This window comes from Bactrocera latifrons, unplaced genomic scaffold (genome assembly GCF_001853355.1).
Source record: "Bactrocera latifrons isolate USDA-ARS-PBARC rearing strain unplaced genomic scaffold, ASM185335v1 scaffold_58, whole genome shotgun sequence".
NCBI classification, from domain to species: Eukaryota; Metazoa; Arthropoda; class Insecta; order Diptera; family Tephritidae; genus Bactrocera; species Bactrocera latifrons.
The window spans coordinates 971,189-986,508 of record NW_017537245.1 but is presented as its reverse complement, the minus strand read 5'-3'; the positions used below and the strand labels follow the sequence as shown (position 1 = coordinate 986,508).

At 37.3% G+C, this 15,320-nt stretch overlaps 2 protein-coding genes across 5 annotated transcripts in view; both read left to right on the top strand.

Moving 5' to 3' along the window:
• The first annotated feature begins 8,645 nt into the window (after positions 1 to 8,645).
• LOC108974669 (uncharacterized PE-PGRS family protein PE_PGRS10-like) lies at positions 8,646 to 9,479 on the top strand. The gene has a single exon (XM_018942649.1). It carries the CDS (start codon positions 8,646 to 8,648, stop codon positions 9,477 to 9,479), a length of 834 nt encoding a protein of 277 aa, XP_018798194.1.
• A 2,593-nt stretch (positions 9,480 to 12,072) lies between these two features.
• LOC108974675 (MAGUK p55 subfamily member 7) overlaps positions 12,073 to 15,320 on the top strand; it is a 32,875-nt gene continuing 29,627 nt past the window's right edge. For all 4 annotated transcript variants that reach the window (XM_018942659.1, XM_018942657.1, XM_018942658.1 and 1 more), the window contains exon 1: positions 12,073 to 12,861. The gene's annotated coding sequence lies outside the window, so the exon portion shown is untranslated. The remainder of the gene's footprint in view (positions 12,862 to 15,320) is intronic.

Here is a 15,320-nt window from a genome sequence, read left to right as displayed (position 1 = left end):
CAAAGAGCCAACATTAAATTTTGTTTTAAAATTGGTAAAACTTTTACCGAAACGTTTCAATTGATGAAACAAGTTTATGGCAATGATTGCCTATCCCGTAGCAGAGCGCACGAGTGATTTTAAAAATTTCAGTTTGGTGTTTCATGGCGCTTTCACCATGCTAAAATTCAGCTCAGAACCAAGCACCTCGGACTGGCTAGTGATGTGTAAGTCAAGCTGCAGGACAACACGTCCACGTATAGTTATTGAGTCGAGAAGGTTAAGGATAACCTTATCAACTCATAATCGATATCAGGAATGATATTTTTTTGAAATTTTAATATAATGTAAAATTATAATATTTAATGCCTTGGGACGTGTATGGAATGCGATGAATATTTTTAAGCTTCAGTTAAGTTACATATTTGAGGCTATTTTGATATGCGAGCTCGAGCTGAAATGCACAGCAATCAATAATTTAATTATTATGAGTTTATGTTGAGACTTTGTTGAAATTTGAAATCATTGCCAGCGAAAATATTAATTTATGACTTAACCGAAGTAACTTGACAATTCCTTTTTTTATAAATAACTTTCTTTTTTGAAAATAAATTTTATTTATTTTTGGCAAAAGATACACTGTTACGAGTAAAACACGCACGCGGATAAAACATGTCACAAAACCACTAGTACCGGCAGCCGATGGACGACGCTGGAAACGATGCTCCAATATACTGATGGTTAGAAAAATCGCTCAACWGAGAGCTGAATGTCTCAAGCTTGAACGTAGAAATAACTGCATAAGGCCATAGCCAACAGCAAAAAAAAAAATGCTTTTAACCACCTTATTTCAGAGGTAGAATACGACCCTTGGGGAACAGCTTACAGAATTGTAATGAAAAAAATAGGTAGATCGAGAAGTCCACCTACATATATCTCCCAACATTCTACGCAAGACAGTCCATAGTTTTTTCCAAGATGTGAACTATGCAAGTTCCAATTCTTCAAACTAACTTGGATGAAATCACTAAAGAGCTGCTTGAATGAAAGTCTGTGATCCAGGATTACGCCCAGATACGGTTATCTGCTTCTAAACATAGCTCGTACATGAGAGGAGTTGCTTGGGTACACAGTATCGATTGATGCAATCAATGTTATATCGAAAGACTCCCCATGAACCCACTCTCTGACACCCAATATTATAGACTAGGTTAAGCCTTACGCAGTTTTCATCTGACCACTGCTGCTTCAGAAGCGATCTGTATAAATTCAAGCATGTTGAATCTCCTTTTCGCATGCACTGTGGAAATTGTATCAAAACGGCAGATCACGTAGTGGTACAATGTGTCCGCTTGCAAAACGAAAGGCAAATACTTTCCGGCAAATCATGACGCTCAACATGTGGGCCAATAAAAATCCGTGATCACCGGAAATTCCATCGAAACTAWGCGTGAATTCGTCCAAAATCAGCCGAATTCATCATTGGAATTAATGGAAATTGAGTTGCACATCTCCAAAACATCGATATATCGCATTTTGACCGAATATTTGGGCTTGCGAAAGGTGTGTGCCCGCTTTGTTCCGCACAAAGTGACTGACGATCAAAAATTGCTCAGAAGCCAACATTCGAAGGACATTATTAAAAAGGTCAAAAAGGCGAAACATTTCCTTTACAATATTGTGACTGGTGACTATACGTAGTAATCATATTGGAAATACTAAAACCCAAAACGAAACGCCAGAGTGCTGAATGGAAGGCACYGGACGAGCCGAAATCCAAAAAAGCGCATGGAGAAGTCAAAAACAAAGCCACTAATGATTTGTTTTTATGATTTCAAGGGTATGGCCCACAAAGAGTTTGATGCGCCGTATTCGACGTRTTCAGCCCGAATATCGCGAAGATGAAAGTCGGCGTTTGTTGCACGATAATACGACGTCGCTTGTGTCCGATTATTTGACCAAAAAATCACATTTAAACCATCAACCACTCCTTGTATTCATCTGATATGGCACCGTGTGAGTTCTTCCTTTTCGGAAAAATACATTTGCCCATGAAGCGTTATGCAGACGTAGAGGCCATTCAAAAGGCTTGCACCKGYATACKGSCGGYCRYMAMSSSSMMMRMGMKMWAAMACWYKTKYKMSAYRYKYTTKTRYMSYKYKMAAARMKYTWTWKWRRMRSARRRRSASWMTWTKWRWAWAAWAWAWWKWKWTTKYKCWMAAAAMCMWTKTTYYKKTTTTTTAAGTCCTGTTTACTTTGGAAGTCACCTTGCATTCCCGTCGCAATTAAGAGCTCACACTTGGAGAGRCTTTCTTAAAGGTATCTAAGAACCTAGTTTTAAGAATAACATGCAAAAGAATCGTATTTAGACTCACCCTACTATACATACATATATGTGTGGTTTCATTAAACACTTACAACACTTGGTATTTGTCTTCGAACAAAGTTGTTAATTTGGAAAACATATAAATTGCTTTAGTCTCTGCGATTATGGGTTGTACTTTATTTAACTGCTTAAATATATAATATAATATATATATAATATATGTATAAAGCACTCAAAGAAGGGCTACGTGCTATCTCATTGTTAGACTTTTTATTGTCGGGATATGTAAAGTCTGAAGTATTATATGTATATGCGGACAACCCCGCTTCGATTCAACCCTTGAAGCAAAACATCACTCGTGTCATTCGCCAGTTATCAGTCGAAAAGCTCGAACGAATCATCGAAAATTGTACTCGTGGGATGGACTATCTGAAACATAGCCGCGGCTAACATTTTAAAAAGAGATAATCTTCAAATAATAAATGCCTAAGAATGTTCTTTATAATGATAACAAATATTACCCATTAAATTTGAAGTATTTGTGTTTTTTCTTTGAAACAAAGTAGGAAACATCGAAATGGGTTACCCTTTATCATATATGGGAACATAAACAAGACTAATTGAATTAACCTCTGGCATTACTCAAATATACTAGGGAATATGTGTCCATTCAATTTTATGAAGATAACTTTCACATTGACAGAGATACTAATATTATAAGTACATACACTTAACATTGTTAAGATATCTTACTCGTATAGTATATTGTTCGATATAAAAGCAACCAAAACTTTGAAATTCCTCTATAAGCTAGGYATATAGGGACTAGAAAAGTATAGACCTAATTTTGATCAAAATGTACCAAATTTAGTTGAAATCGATCGAGTAGTTACTGAGACATATAAGTTCATCTACATTAGGGTGGCACACCCAATTTATTGTTGTGCCGGAACGACGGGCAGACAGACAGTCAACCAAATTTCAACTTCTCTAGTCATTTTGATCTTTCATATAACCCTATATCTATTTCGATAATTTTTGCAACACCATGTTACCAGAGTATAAAAACCAATGCAAACACTTTTACTTACAAATAAGCAAGTTTATCAAGCTCTGGAATATTTTTCTCTGGAAAAGTACAATRCCATCTAAATATAGCTTTTCGCAAACATCTACTAATCAATAGAATGTGARGAATGCGAAGCATGTAAATCTATCGATTTAAAAATATATATATACAAAAAAATGCGTTAACTTCCTTTGCAGCGATGCTATAATACCCTTTACGCGTGCCTCTATCAATTTCAATAATCCATGTGCAATTCCCATTAAAGGACTTTAATTTGATCTGTCAATTGTATGGTAAACTATATGTTATATGTATCTCTATATAACATCGGCGGTTCCGTCAAATGATTAGCCTAATTACGAAAACAGGTCGTGTGTAAAAGTTCAGATCGATACAACTAAAACAGACAGACAGACAGGCGGACATGGCTAAATCCACTTGGCTCGTCAAGCTTTTTATAAGGCCGTCGACGATTCCTTTTTTGTGCTACAAACATGGTAGTTAACTTAATACACCCTTTTCAGGAATGTATTTTGACGAACTAATCATATTGTAACGGGTGATTCTGAAAGTATTCGACGCAGTAACTGTAAAGATCTTCACTCCGACGGAAAGAGCAGGTTGAAAAAGACCTGACTTCGCTTGGAATCTCCAATGGGCGTCGCGTTGCGAAAGTAAGACAGTAAAGAAGAAGGAGAAGCGACACGACTAGAGATATTTCTTTCAATAGCTTTTTTAGACAGATCAAACGTGAGTCGTGCAAAGATGTCATGKTATYTTTGTTCAGTATTGTGTGGAATTTMATCATKRCTTGAATAACGTTTACAAATCTAWAAAGAATGGGTTTCAGGCGCTCCACTTAAYKYAYAGTCAACATAATCGGCRTACTGGACGTACTATTCGCAACACCATCAGCCATCTTGAGACCCAGCGTCGATTCGGAGCCGTTGGCAGCAACGACTTGGCACATTTTACGTCRAGATCTTAAACTGAAAGTGTGCAAAATACAACTTGTGCAAGAACTGAATCCGCTCGACCTTTCCGTGCAACATCACTTCGATTTATGGGCTCTAGAAAAGTTCCGTGATACGACGTTTTCGAGCCAAATTTTTTTCAGCGATGAGACAAAATGTTTGTCTCAATGGGCATGTAAATAAACAAAATTGGCACATTAGGGACGAAGAGCAAACTAAAGAGGGGTCATCCCATCCTGAAAAAAACATCGTTTTTGATAATAAGCATTCCACATAAAATTTAAAGTTTCTGTGGTTTTTCCTTAGAAARGTAGGGAACCTCGAAATGGATCACCGTTTACCCATCATTAGCATTAATATATATTGCAGTAAACAGAAGAGAGAGAACATTAGAACAAACACTTCCTTTTTCATATGTAGCACTTGTTTCAATCATCGGTAATTTCGTTAAGATTTTGAACATAAYTTCAATTATCTTCGCCGGGAAATCAGATTAGAAACATTTCTTATATTWTAATAATATTGTATTTAGTTATTCAAATATAGGTATTATATATTGTTATATGATGTAGRTGTAAAATATTATATATATTCCGTGTCACCTTTACCATTTTCACATTCTAGTGTACAACAATTCAAATGAATTAAAAAACAAATAGAGTAGCAATTAAGTTTAGTTTAATGATACATATATATAATCAGCGATGCTCAACTAGAGTACAGCTTTTAACCAATAAATCCTCCRCCGACACCGAAACCTTTCACCGAGTAACTCGAACGGAACTTGCCGATGCCAAAGCCACCAAATCCAACGGGCGAATAACCACCATAACCATATCCAGTAGAATAAGTGGGGTAAGTGGAAATAGTGGACACTACCGGTACGCTGGATACTACGGGCACGCTGGCGACCACAGGTATAGTTTGGATCGAAGAAACCGAATAAGCAGGAGAGATTATTTGACCGCCTGTAAAACCGCCCACAAATCCACCGCCAATGCCGCCAATACCGATATGACGCACGAATCTTTCATGCTCTGGCACGGCTACATACACCTCCTGATCCATCCATTGTGGACCGACTTCCACGAATTCTTCAGTTTTCTCTTCACCTGGAGCATCCGTTGCAGGTGCATCAGTGTTTGCCTCCTCCACATCTATCGATTCTGTCACCGGCTCCGGTGTGATTTCAACTGACTCGTCTTGTATTGGCTTAGCATTTGTTTGCAAAGCACAAAACGCAATCAAGGCGCAGATAACCGCGAATTTATGCATATTGCGACAACCACTGATTGGTCTTCGAAATTATTCGCAAATTTGAATAATTCTGTCGCACTTTGTCGCTGAATTCACACAAACTTCTCCAACAACAATTTTCGGCTATTACTTCACTAACGTTGCGTTACTGGTCACTTTTGTAAGCCAACTGGCAAATCGTCTCGGAATGCGATAAAAAGTGGTGCGTTTATATTTCGTCTATGCAAACAACTTGAAAACAACACTGCTGACTTTGTTTGCAATTGAATTTCAGCTTATGCTAAACATAACCACAATGCATACCACCATTTACAATATCAATTTGCACCTTACCACAAGCAAAGGAGCTCGTATGATGTTCAATTTATTTTTGGCAATTTTTTGGCAAGCCACAGTGGAGTAAGGCTGTGCAAAAATTGGTCAAAAACAAGTAAGGAAGGGCTAAGTTCGGGTGTCACCGAACATTTTATACTCTCGCATCAAATACTGTATTTTTTTTAAGTTTTATTCCGCTATCATCATTGGTTCCTAATGTGTGTATTATGCAGAGAAGGCATCAGATGGAATTCAAAATAGCGTTATATTGGAAGAAGGCGTGGTTGTGAACCAATTTATGTACCGAATTTCATTGAAATGTTTATTTTTGTTTTTTTATTTTGCAGATTGACTTTTACATTTAACAAAAATGGATTACTGGGACACTGAAAAAGAATTTGGATTGTCCGCCGCTATCATGCACTGGATTCCGTAGTTTCGGTTCAAAGAGAGTAGAGGCGCACATTTGGCGGCAATCCTCCGAGCAGATGGACCATAATGAGACTTGTAAACAATTTTGCCGAGCATGGGACAGTCAACAGAAGACCTTACCATCGAAACCCTATAGCTATATACTGTAGCTATTTTTACAATCATTTTGCGACTGTGATGTTGTGGACCACTAACGAAAGCAAAAATTAATCCTCTAATCGCATTATTTGGATCCGATCCCGTAACCAGTATTCGAAATTGGTTCANATATAAAGAAAATTTAATTCCATACAGTGAAAAAAATTATATATATTTGAGTTTCTTAATGTAGCGAAATTCATCAGCCACCCTGTATATCACAAGGAAAACTTTTTGCTAATTCTCTCGAACCGTGTTGATTGATATCTCTAAACACACTTAGTGACTAATTAAGATTACTTAAAAAGAAAAAAAAAACATTTTTTATGAAAGGAATCAATACTTATCCCGTTCTTTCTAACGACAGCTATATACTGTAGCTATTTTTACAATCATTTTGCTACTGTGATGTTGTGGACCACTAACGAAAGCAAAAATTAATCCTCTAATCGCATTATTTGGATCCGATCCCGTAACCASTATTCGAAATTGGTTCAAAAAGAAGTGTGAAATTACAAAAAATGCATTATCAGAAGTTTTAGTAGAGTTTCTTGTTTTATTGCGTCTTGTCCATATTGGAGATTTAAACAAGAAAAACCGTTAAATTCGGTTGCACCGAAGCTAAATACCCTTCACAGGTGCATTTCTGTTAGTAACTATGTGCTGAGTTTGTATGGAAGCTATATGCTATAGTAATCCGTCCTGAACAAGTTTTATGGAGATTACATTGTTATCTTAAGCAGTAATCCATGCCAAATTTCGTCGTCAAATGCCAAAGTTTTCCATACAGGTCCTTGATTTCTATCGTTCGGTTTGTATGGCAACTGTATGCTATAGTTAGCCGATCTGAATAATTTCTTCTGATATTACATAATTTCTATAAAAAATAACTCATACCAAATTTCGTGAAGATATATCGTGAAATGAGGAAGTTTCCCATGCAAGCATTTGATTTCGATCATTCAGTTTGTATGGCAGCTATATGCTATAGTGAGCTGATCTAAACAATTCCATTGGAGATTACATTGCTGCCTTAAAAAATAATCTGCACCGAATTTCGTGAATATATCTTGTCAAATGTGTAAGTTTTCCATGCAAGAACTTGATTCCGATCGTTCAGTTTGTATGGCAGTTATATGCTATAGTTTTCCGATATCGGCAGTTTTTTGGTCAAGATGACCTTTATTGTTAATTGTTCTGCTAAAAACTGAATTACAATTTCAATTATCAATTATTTATAACTCTTTGAAAATGAAAATTTTAGAGTTCCATAAAATAACTCATGATTTAAGATTTTAAAACTGGCCATTGAACTTAGCTGATAGCTTCAAAATTCGAAAAATAGTTATAGTATTTCTAAATGATCTTCTCKACTTCAGCAAAGCACCAAAGGAGCAAGATATAAATCCTTGGACATTATCCAAMATTTTGTATGCCTTTCGTGAWATTTTGTCTASTAAWTAGAAGTAAAATATTGACTCCTATACTGGTAAACAATTCTTCAATACTTTCTGATTCCGGGCCAGTAGTTATTTAGCACCTCCGCTACAGATATGTAAACAAACAGACGAGGTAAGGTCATTAACATGGGGTGAGCTCTAGCTAACTCCAAAATATCACGTACAAACAGTTTCGTGGTCAGCTAAGCTATCACATACCACAACAAGCTACAGCAGATCGCGGTATAAACGTCATCAATAGCTTGCCACTGATCATTACCTTCAAATGTACTCTGCCAGGGATTATGCAATAGCTGAGTAAACTAAGTTTTTTCTGGGCTACATAATTGAAATGGTCAATAATGACGATCAAACATGACTCTTCATAAACGAGAGTAAATAAAACTTGGGAAACTACCGAGGTGAGCACACGCGTATTTACTTATCCCTTTTTGAGAGCGCAGATCTGTTAAACTTGAATTTGTTGATGTGAAGTGTATGACTCTTCCACGTCGGCAAATGCCAAAAACAAATTTCTAAACTTAGTATTTACTAAGTTCGAAGCGTGTGAAACTATATAAGCATGCGGCGTTACGAAAATATTTTACATTAGCACAGGCAATCGCAAGATAAACTTGACCATAGAATTTAAAAATCTTATTCGAAAACGATCTCAATTTTTAGAATCTACTGCAAGTATGCGGTTCCAGCCAAGAATGTTACTAGCTTGCTTGTTAGCTCTCACAACATCTACAACTTATGCTGAAGAGGCGCAACTGACGCCGCCAGCCACGAGTTACGGTGTACCCGACTACAGACAAACGCGCTCCCTCAGCGTTGATGGTGACTATAGCAATGACCTAGTTGGTCTTTCGACAGATCTCAGTGGATTATCGAGTGATTTCGGTGGACTCAGTACCAGTTATAGTAATGCAGCAAGTGGTCTTGATAACAGCCTCAGGGGACTTAGCACCAGCAATGCAGTATCCAGTGACGCCTACGCTTACACAAATGCGCTCAATGGTTTTACCAATTACGGTGGCGACCTCAACGCATTACAAGCGGTGCAACAAATTCCAGTATATTCCCAATTGCAACAGGTTCAGCAAGTTCCAGTGATATCCAGTCTACAAAGCGTACAGCAAGTGCCTGTAATATCTGGCGTGCAGCAGCCGATCGTAGTGCAACAGCCAGTTGCAGTACAACAGCCGGCACTCGGTGTTGAAGGTCGAAGTTTGGGCGGTGCTGGCATTGCGGCACTAGGCGGTGGCTTGGCGGGTGCTGGTATCGGTGGTTTAGCAGGCGCTGGTGCTGGCTTTGGCGGTGGTTTCAAGCGCTACCGCACCAGCATACACATTCGTTCGCGAGGCTTTGGCGGTGGCCTAGGAGGTTTTGGTGGTGTTGGCGGTGTTGGCGGTCTCGGCGGTTTGAGTGGTTTCAAAGGCGTCGGCGGCGGTTTTGGAGGTGGTCATTACAAGGCGCGCTATGCAGAGAGTTCAGGCGGCGGTTTCGCTGGTGCTGGTGGTGTGGCTGGCGGTTTCCTAGGCTAGTATAAAGAAACCGATCACTAATTTTAAATTACGTTTCACTAAATACATATTTTTTAAGAAAGCATAAAAATATATTTAACATAAAACTTTCTCGCCGGATAAATTTTTCTTTCATAAAAGCTAGCGAGGCTAAGTTGTAAATTACCATCACATTTATTTATCGTTAGAAATTTAATTTCTGCCTAATAATGATAGATTTTCTGAACTCCAGCTTTGACTTCCCGCATCTATGTTTTGGCTGGTCGCCCGTTTCTTCGACCTCCTTGAGATGCTGTTCAGACAATGCCGGTTTGTGATCTGCGCAAAATTTACGGCGTCGGAATCCACATATGGAAAACGGGTAGCTGCTTGGTTGCGGTTCAGAGGTTAGCATTGTTAATAATTCTTGACCAGAATATGTACATATATGAAATATGCGGATATTATTTGGAAAACATTGTTTGAGAAATTATTGCAGCAACACTTGCTATAATGTTCCTCGTCTCGCAGTATATATTGCAACCGATTTCATGCTTGACTGGAATATTTGTATCTTCAAAAGTCTGAATATAAGTGTGGATCTTCAAATTGAGGAAAAAGTAACCGGTGGTGGAGATGCTGTAATATTAAGGGTAGGTTTATAATTAACTTAGGTGGTTAAAACACCGCATATTTTGACCTCAATAAACTAACAAAAGTCAAGTGGAAAGCCGGAAACAAGTATATTTAGTATATGAGGATCATACGTAAGAAGTACTGACCCTAGTATTCTATCGTCGGCATAAAAATAAAAAATATCATTGAAATATTATCATTAGGATTAATCTAATTTCACTAAAATAACTACCTATGCTATAGGTATATGTTAGGACAAAACAGCACCCGCAAATTTTGTATTTCTAATCACATTTTGTTTGAGGAATCGATGCGAATGTTTAAAAAGGCTTACGGTGATTAAGTTTTATCAAAAATAAAACCTCCATCTGAGCGACCTTCGACCACTTCAACTGGTGCAAATATTAAATGACCCGATGGTCCCCGGGCAAGTGTTAGAGAGATGGTAAGAGAGCTCGTCATCTCTCGCGAATCCGTTCGATGATTTTGGTGTATATTTTGGGTATGATGTGCGTTCGTGTTCGACTCCTCTCGATCAAAGTGGTTCCTTTACTGTTTCCACACGAATTTCGATCCCACATTCATGGAGAACATTATAACTGCCGATGTACAATGAGTTTATGAGCTTGACATGCAAACAAGTCAACTGTCATCGGAATGAAGGGAAAAAGACGAACCGAAACCACAAAAACCACGATCGAAGAGATAGCACAAAATTCGATTAATGATATTGAAGGCCATCCCAAAAAGTGCTTATCATCTGGAGGATTGGAAAATCGTTGGCTTAAATAAACATAGATAATAATAATTCAACTTACCTTTTTTCCGGGTGTATCTCAAAAATTGGCCGATATTTTCGATTTTTTGTAGAGCTGTAAACTTTTTACGTACTATAAGCTTTCCGTTAGGTTTACGAAAGAACAGTTGTGGCAATCAATTTCCTTCCAAAATATTAAACGAGACTTTTCTTTAAAATAAAATGTATGGCGGAGTACCTTGCCGTTACAATTAAAAGTTATATTTGAATTGTCTTCCTCAGAATCATTTGATTTACTAAAAGCAAAAAACGCCTATATGGCAAATAATAACAAATGATACCTACCCTTCGATGCATTTGACTTCTTTATTATCGAACGCTTATATATTTATAACTCATATAACTTAGCTAACTTTATTATATGACATTAGTTATTGTTTGAAAATAATTCAACAGGAAATGGCTCAACATTAGGGTTAAACACAAGTTTCATTATTTGTCGTTTAAGTAAATTCATTCTATTAACGACGAAAACCACCCTGTGTTTGCAACAGCTATGCATCCCTCTTCCACCAGACTACCGTTATAGTCGACGACATGCGCATTTCTACCCCAAACAAAGCTGTCTGACATTGTCAGTTGCAGGAAATGTCACCATTTGACATTTCCAATCAGAAACAGAGCGCAAAAAGAGCGCGATTCGCTCGCCGGAGAACTTTCGTAGAACAAACGTCAGCTCAGCTGCATGTTCTCCACTCGATGCACGGAAATTAGAATACAATTCAGAAATGATTCGCGTTTGAGACGGACGGGTAATGTGGCACGGTTGTGTGGGCTAAAGCGTTGAACGTAAAGCAGAAACAAAAATCAAAAAGAAAAAAGGGAAATACAAAGAATTTTCCTGCATTTTTTCACGGGGAGCTTGCCAACAAGGCATGTGGAAATTTGTGCAAAGCAAAATTTAAAGATAATGTGCTGATTTGGAAAATGAAATTTCTATTGAAAGCTTTATCGAGCTGGTGAAAGTGTGCTCCGCAGTGTGGCATTTCAGTGCTGAGGTCGTTGCTACGCTCAATTCATACGCAGACCTCCCTTCAGTCAGCTCCGTTTAGACGAGCAACGCGCAAAAAACACGTCTACAGCTAAAAATAGCTGGCCAAAAAAAAAAAATGCCTTGTTGTTAAAAATATTTCGCTCGACGTATTCGCATTCTGTCTCTTATACACATCTAAAAAAAAAAAAATGCCTTGTTGTTAAAAATATTTCGCTCGACGTATTCGCATTCGAAACAAGTGAAGTAGTGCTGTGAATTGAGATCTCACACGAGAGTAAATAAATAGCGTACGCAACGTTCGCATTGCAATTGTGCACAGAATACTACGAAGTGTGTGGATAAAATACATATGTACAGTTATATGCTTATATACATGACAGCACTGTAGTGAAATCGAAGGCACAAATTTCATAATTTCACCGCTGCCTTCGCCTGCGCCTTCGATGGTGGCTGTGTAAGAAAGCAAACAAGCAAGCAAGGTGGCCAAAAAACCAAATTGACGGTTGTGCAATTCGGCAGAGGGGTGTAGCGACGGACGCACCATACACATGTACAAACATAATAAACAAATTGTGTAAGAAAGAACAAATACCAGTCGGTATATTAAAAGTTTGTTGTTGTGAATTGTTGTTTGTAAGATCGGCAAAGCAAAATAAAATCTTTGGCTCGACAATACACGGAAACCTTGTAATTGCAGATTTATGTGCCACTGTCGAACAAACTTACACACAATCGGCAAAGGGCGCATATATACACATATATACAGACGCGTGCATAAATAGTACATACATACAAATATATATGAATGTATTTGCGTTGCTTCATAAATCTCAGGCGTGTGTGTTTCTTGAAATTTTATTTCGGTGTGTAATGAATTGTGTGTGATTTGTAGTGCCGTAGAAAAAAGTAAGAAAGAGGCGAAGTCAACTATCGCAGCCGCACGAATAGAGACCCCCTTCTGCATTTCTCCTGCTGAGGTAAGCAACACGACAATGAAGTCAACAACTTCTTTATGGGCCATTTTCGCACATATTTCTCTCTAAGTCATTTACATTTATCAAACAGAAGACCTAAGACGCTTAGCTAAAATTCGATAATGGCATCATATTCTCAGCTGGCTGGCTGGCTGCTGCTCAAATTTCCAAAGACATATGCTTGGGTAAATTATTTATTTATGGCTTTTTACTTAAAGTAGCTGATTTCTGGCCCCAAAGCTACTTAAATTGAAAGCCTTTTTGGTTTGAATATTTAAACTTAGCAAATTGTGAATATTATTCTGAATAATTTTAATCAGTCTTACAATGTTGGAAAATTATTATCTCGTCCGTAGTCGCACATTCCTGGCTTTTAACGGCATTCGTTCGCATGAATATGATGAGTTCTTGTCGCAGCGCTCTTTATTAATGATTTCATCCGTCGTCGTGGCGTCATAGGTATAAATCTTTGCTGTTAATTTGGTTGGTTGGCCAGTCATCACCAGTCACAATCCGATGCAAAAGCGACTTCTTTTTTAAAGCATTTCCGACATGTATAATCGTCCTACTTCGACCTTCAATTTGTACGTTTGGAAAAAGCTAATTGAGTGACTCGAAAAATTCTGTGAGCTCTTCTTGGTAATGTTTCCCCACTAAAAACTTTATCTTGTCATGTTCGCCGAAATAGAGCATGTTTGCAAAAAACTTTCACCAAAATAAAATGACAAATCAACAGAGTCGTATTTGATGCGAGAATGTATAAAATGTTCGGTGACACCCGAACTTAGCTCTTCCTTACTTGTTTGTTAGTCGGTTAACGCATTTTTAGTGATTTTCAACATAACTTTTGAATGGGAGGTGGGCGGGGTTATAATCGGATTTCTTCCATTTTTGAACTGTATATGGAAATGCCTAAAAGAAACGACTCTGTAAAGTTTGGCTGACATAGCTATAGTAGCTTCCGAGATATGTACAAAAAACTTAGTAGGGGGCGGGGCCACGCCCACTTTTCCAAAAAAATTACGTCCAAATATGCCCCTCCCTAATGCGATCCTTTGTGTCAAATTTCACTTTAATATCTTTATTTATGGCTTAGTTATGATACTTTATAGGCTTTCGGTTTCCGCCATTTTGTGGGCGTGGCAGTGGGCCGATTTTCCCATCTTCGAACTTATATACTCCACGATATACCTCATGATATGTGAAAAAAGTTCTATTGTAGAATAAAAAATGCTATTAAAAAATGTCAAAAAAAAAAAAAACAGGGCAGAGTACCCTACTGACCCCTTAATTTCAAATAACCATAGGAGTTCAATCTCACTCCTGACTTTTATGATTAATTGTTTTCGAGATTTGTTCACAGAAAAAATCCACAATAAAAGAGAACATATATAATAAGTTATGCCCGTTCGTGTACTTATACTACATTTTTTGAACTGCCTCACTCCATTAATAGGCGAACACTCTCCGAGCTACTTCGCGACAGATTTCCTTTAAATAATTATAAATAAAGACTATGCCAACATTGCGCAATAGTCTCAATAAATAACCAGACAAAGAAATTATTCTAACTTCCAAATAGTTAAAACTTTCCAATGATTTTCATATAAAATTAATTGTCAAATTACTGAAGAAATTATAAAATCCTATACGAATAAGATGCCTCTCGATATTTTTCCATGGTAACACAAGGTTTGACAAATATTCATTCCCATAAATAGTTAAAAAATTTATATGTTATATAGGCATACTTCGCTCTTCAAAACAAAGTATGAAATTGACAAAACTCACTTGACATGTGTACATCCTCCAAACATTTCACTTTCCTGTCTTCGTTTCTTCCTTCCTGCCTTCGAAATTCCTATGCTGACGCATGCAATCTCACATTGAGTTGTATCACGTCATCGGCGAACAGGAGCAAGTGCAAGGCACTCCTATTGTTCTAGTGTGAATAACAAAACGGAAACAATGCAACACCGCCATAAAGGAACGGCTGAAGTATTATTTGTTAATAATTCAAAATACGAACGCATAATTATTTAGATATGTAAATACGTATAGACTTATACTTATATATGGATATGTTAGGTATGTCTATAAAATATAAGAAAGATAAAAGGAAAGTTTTCTTGAGTAAACACATATAGGAGAACTTTACACCTTAGTAAGGGGAGTGTGTTTCATCACAGTATGTCCCCAAAGTTAGAAAATATACAATTTCTAACTTTATAGGCGAGAAGACTACAATTTTGGTACATACCGATATCCTATCATCGAGTTAAAATACTAAAAAATTATTTCGCTTGCTATTTATCACAACGTCCGATACAAACTATTCAGTTGTTTGTGTAACCAAATAATATTTAGAGAAAAAGGCTATCGATACAATTAGATATGCCCAAGCCATCGAAATATCACTTTCAACATAAAATCGAAAAAGCTTCTAATAAAAAGTTATGGCG

Coding starts and splice junctions, on each gene's coding strand:
- LOC108974669 (XM_018942649.1), top strand. CDS start 8,646: ATGTTACTAGCTTGCTTGTTAGCTCTCACAACATCTACAACTTATGCT.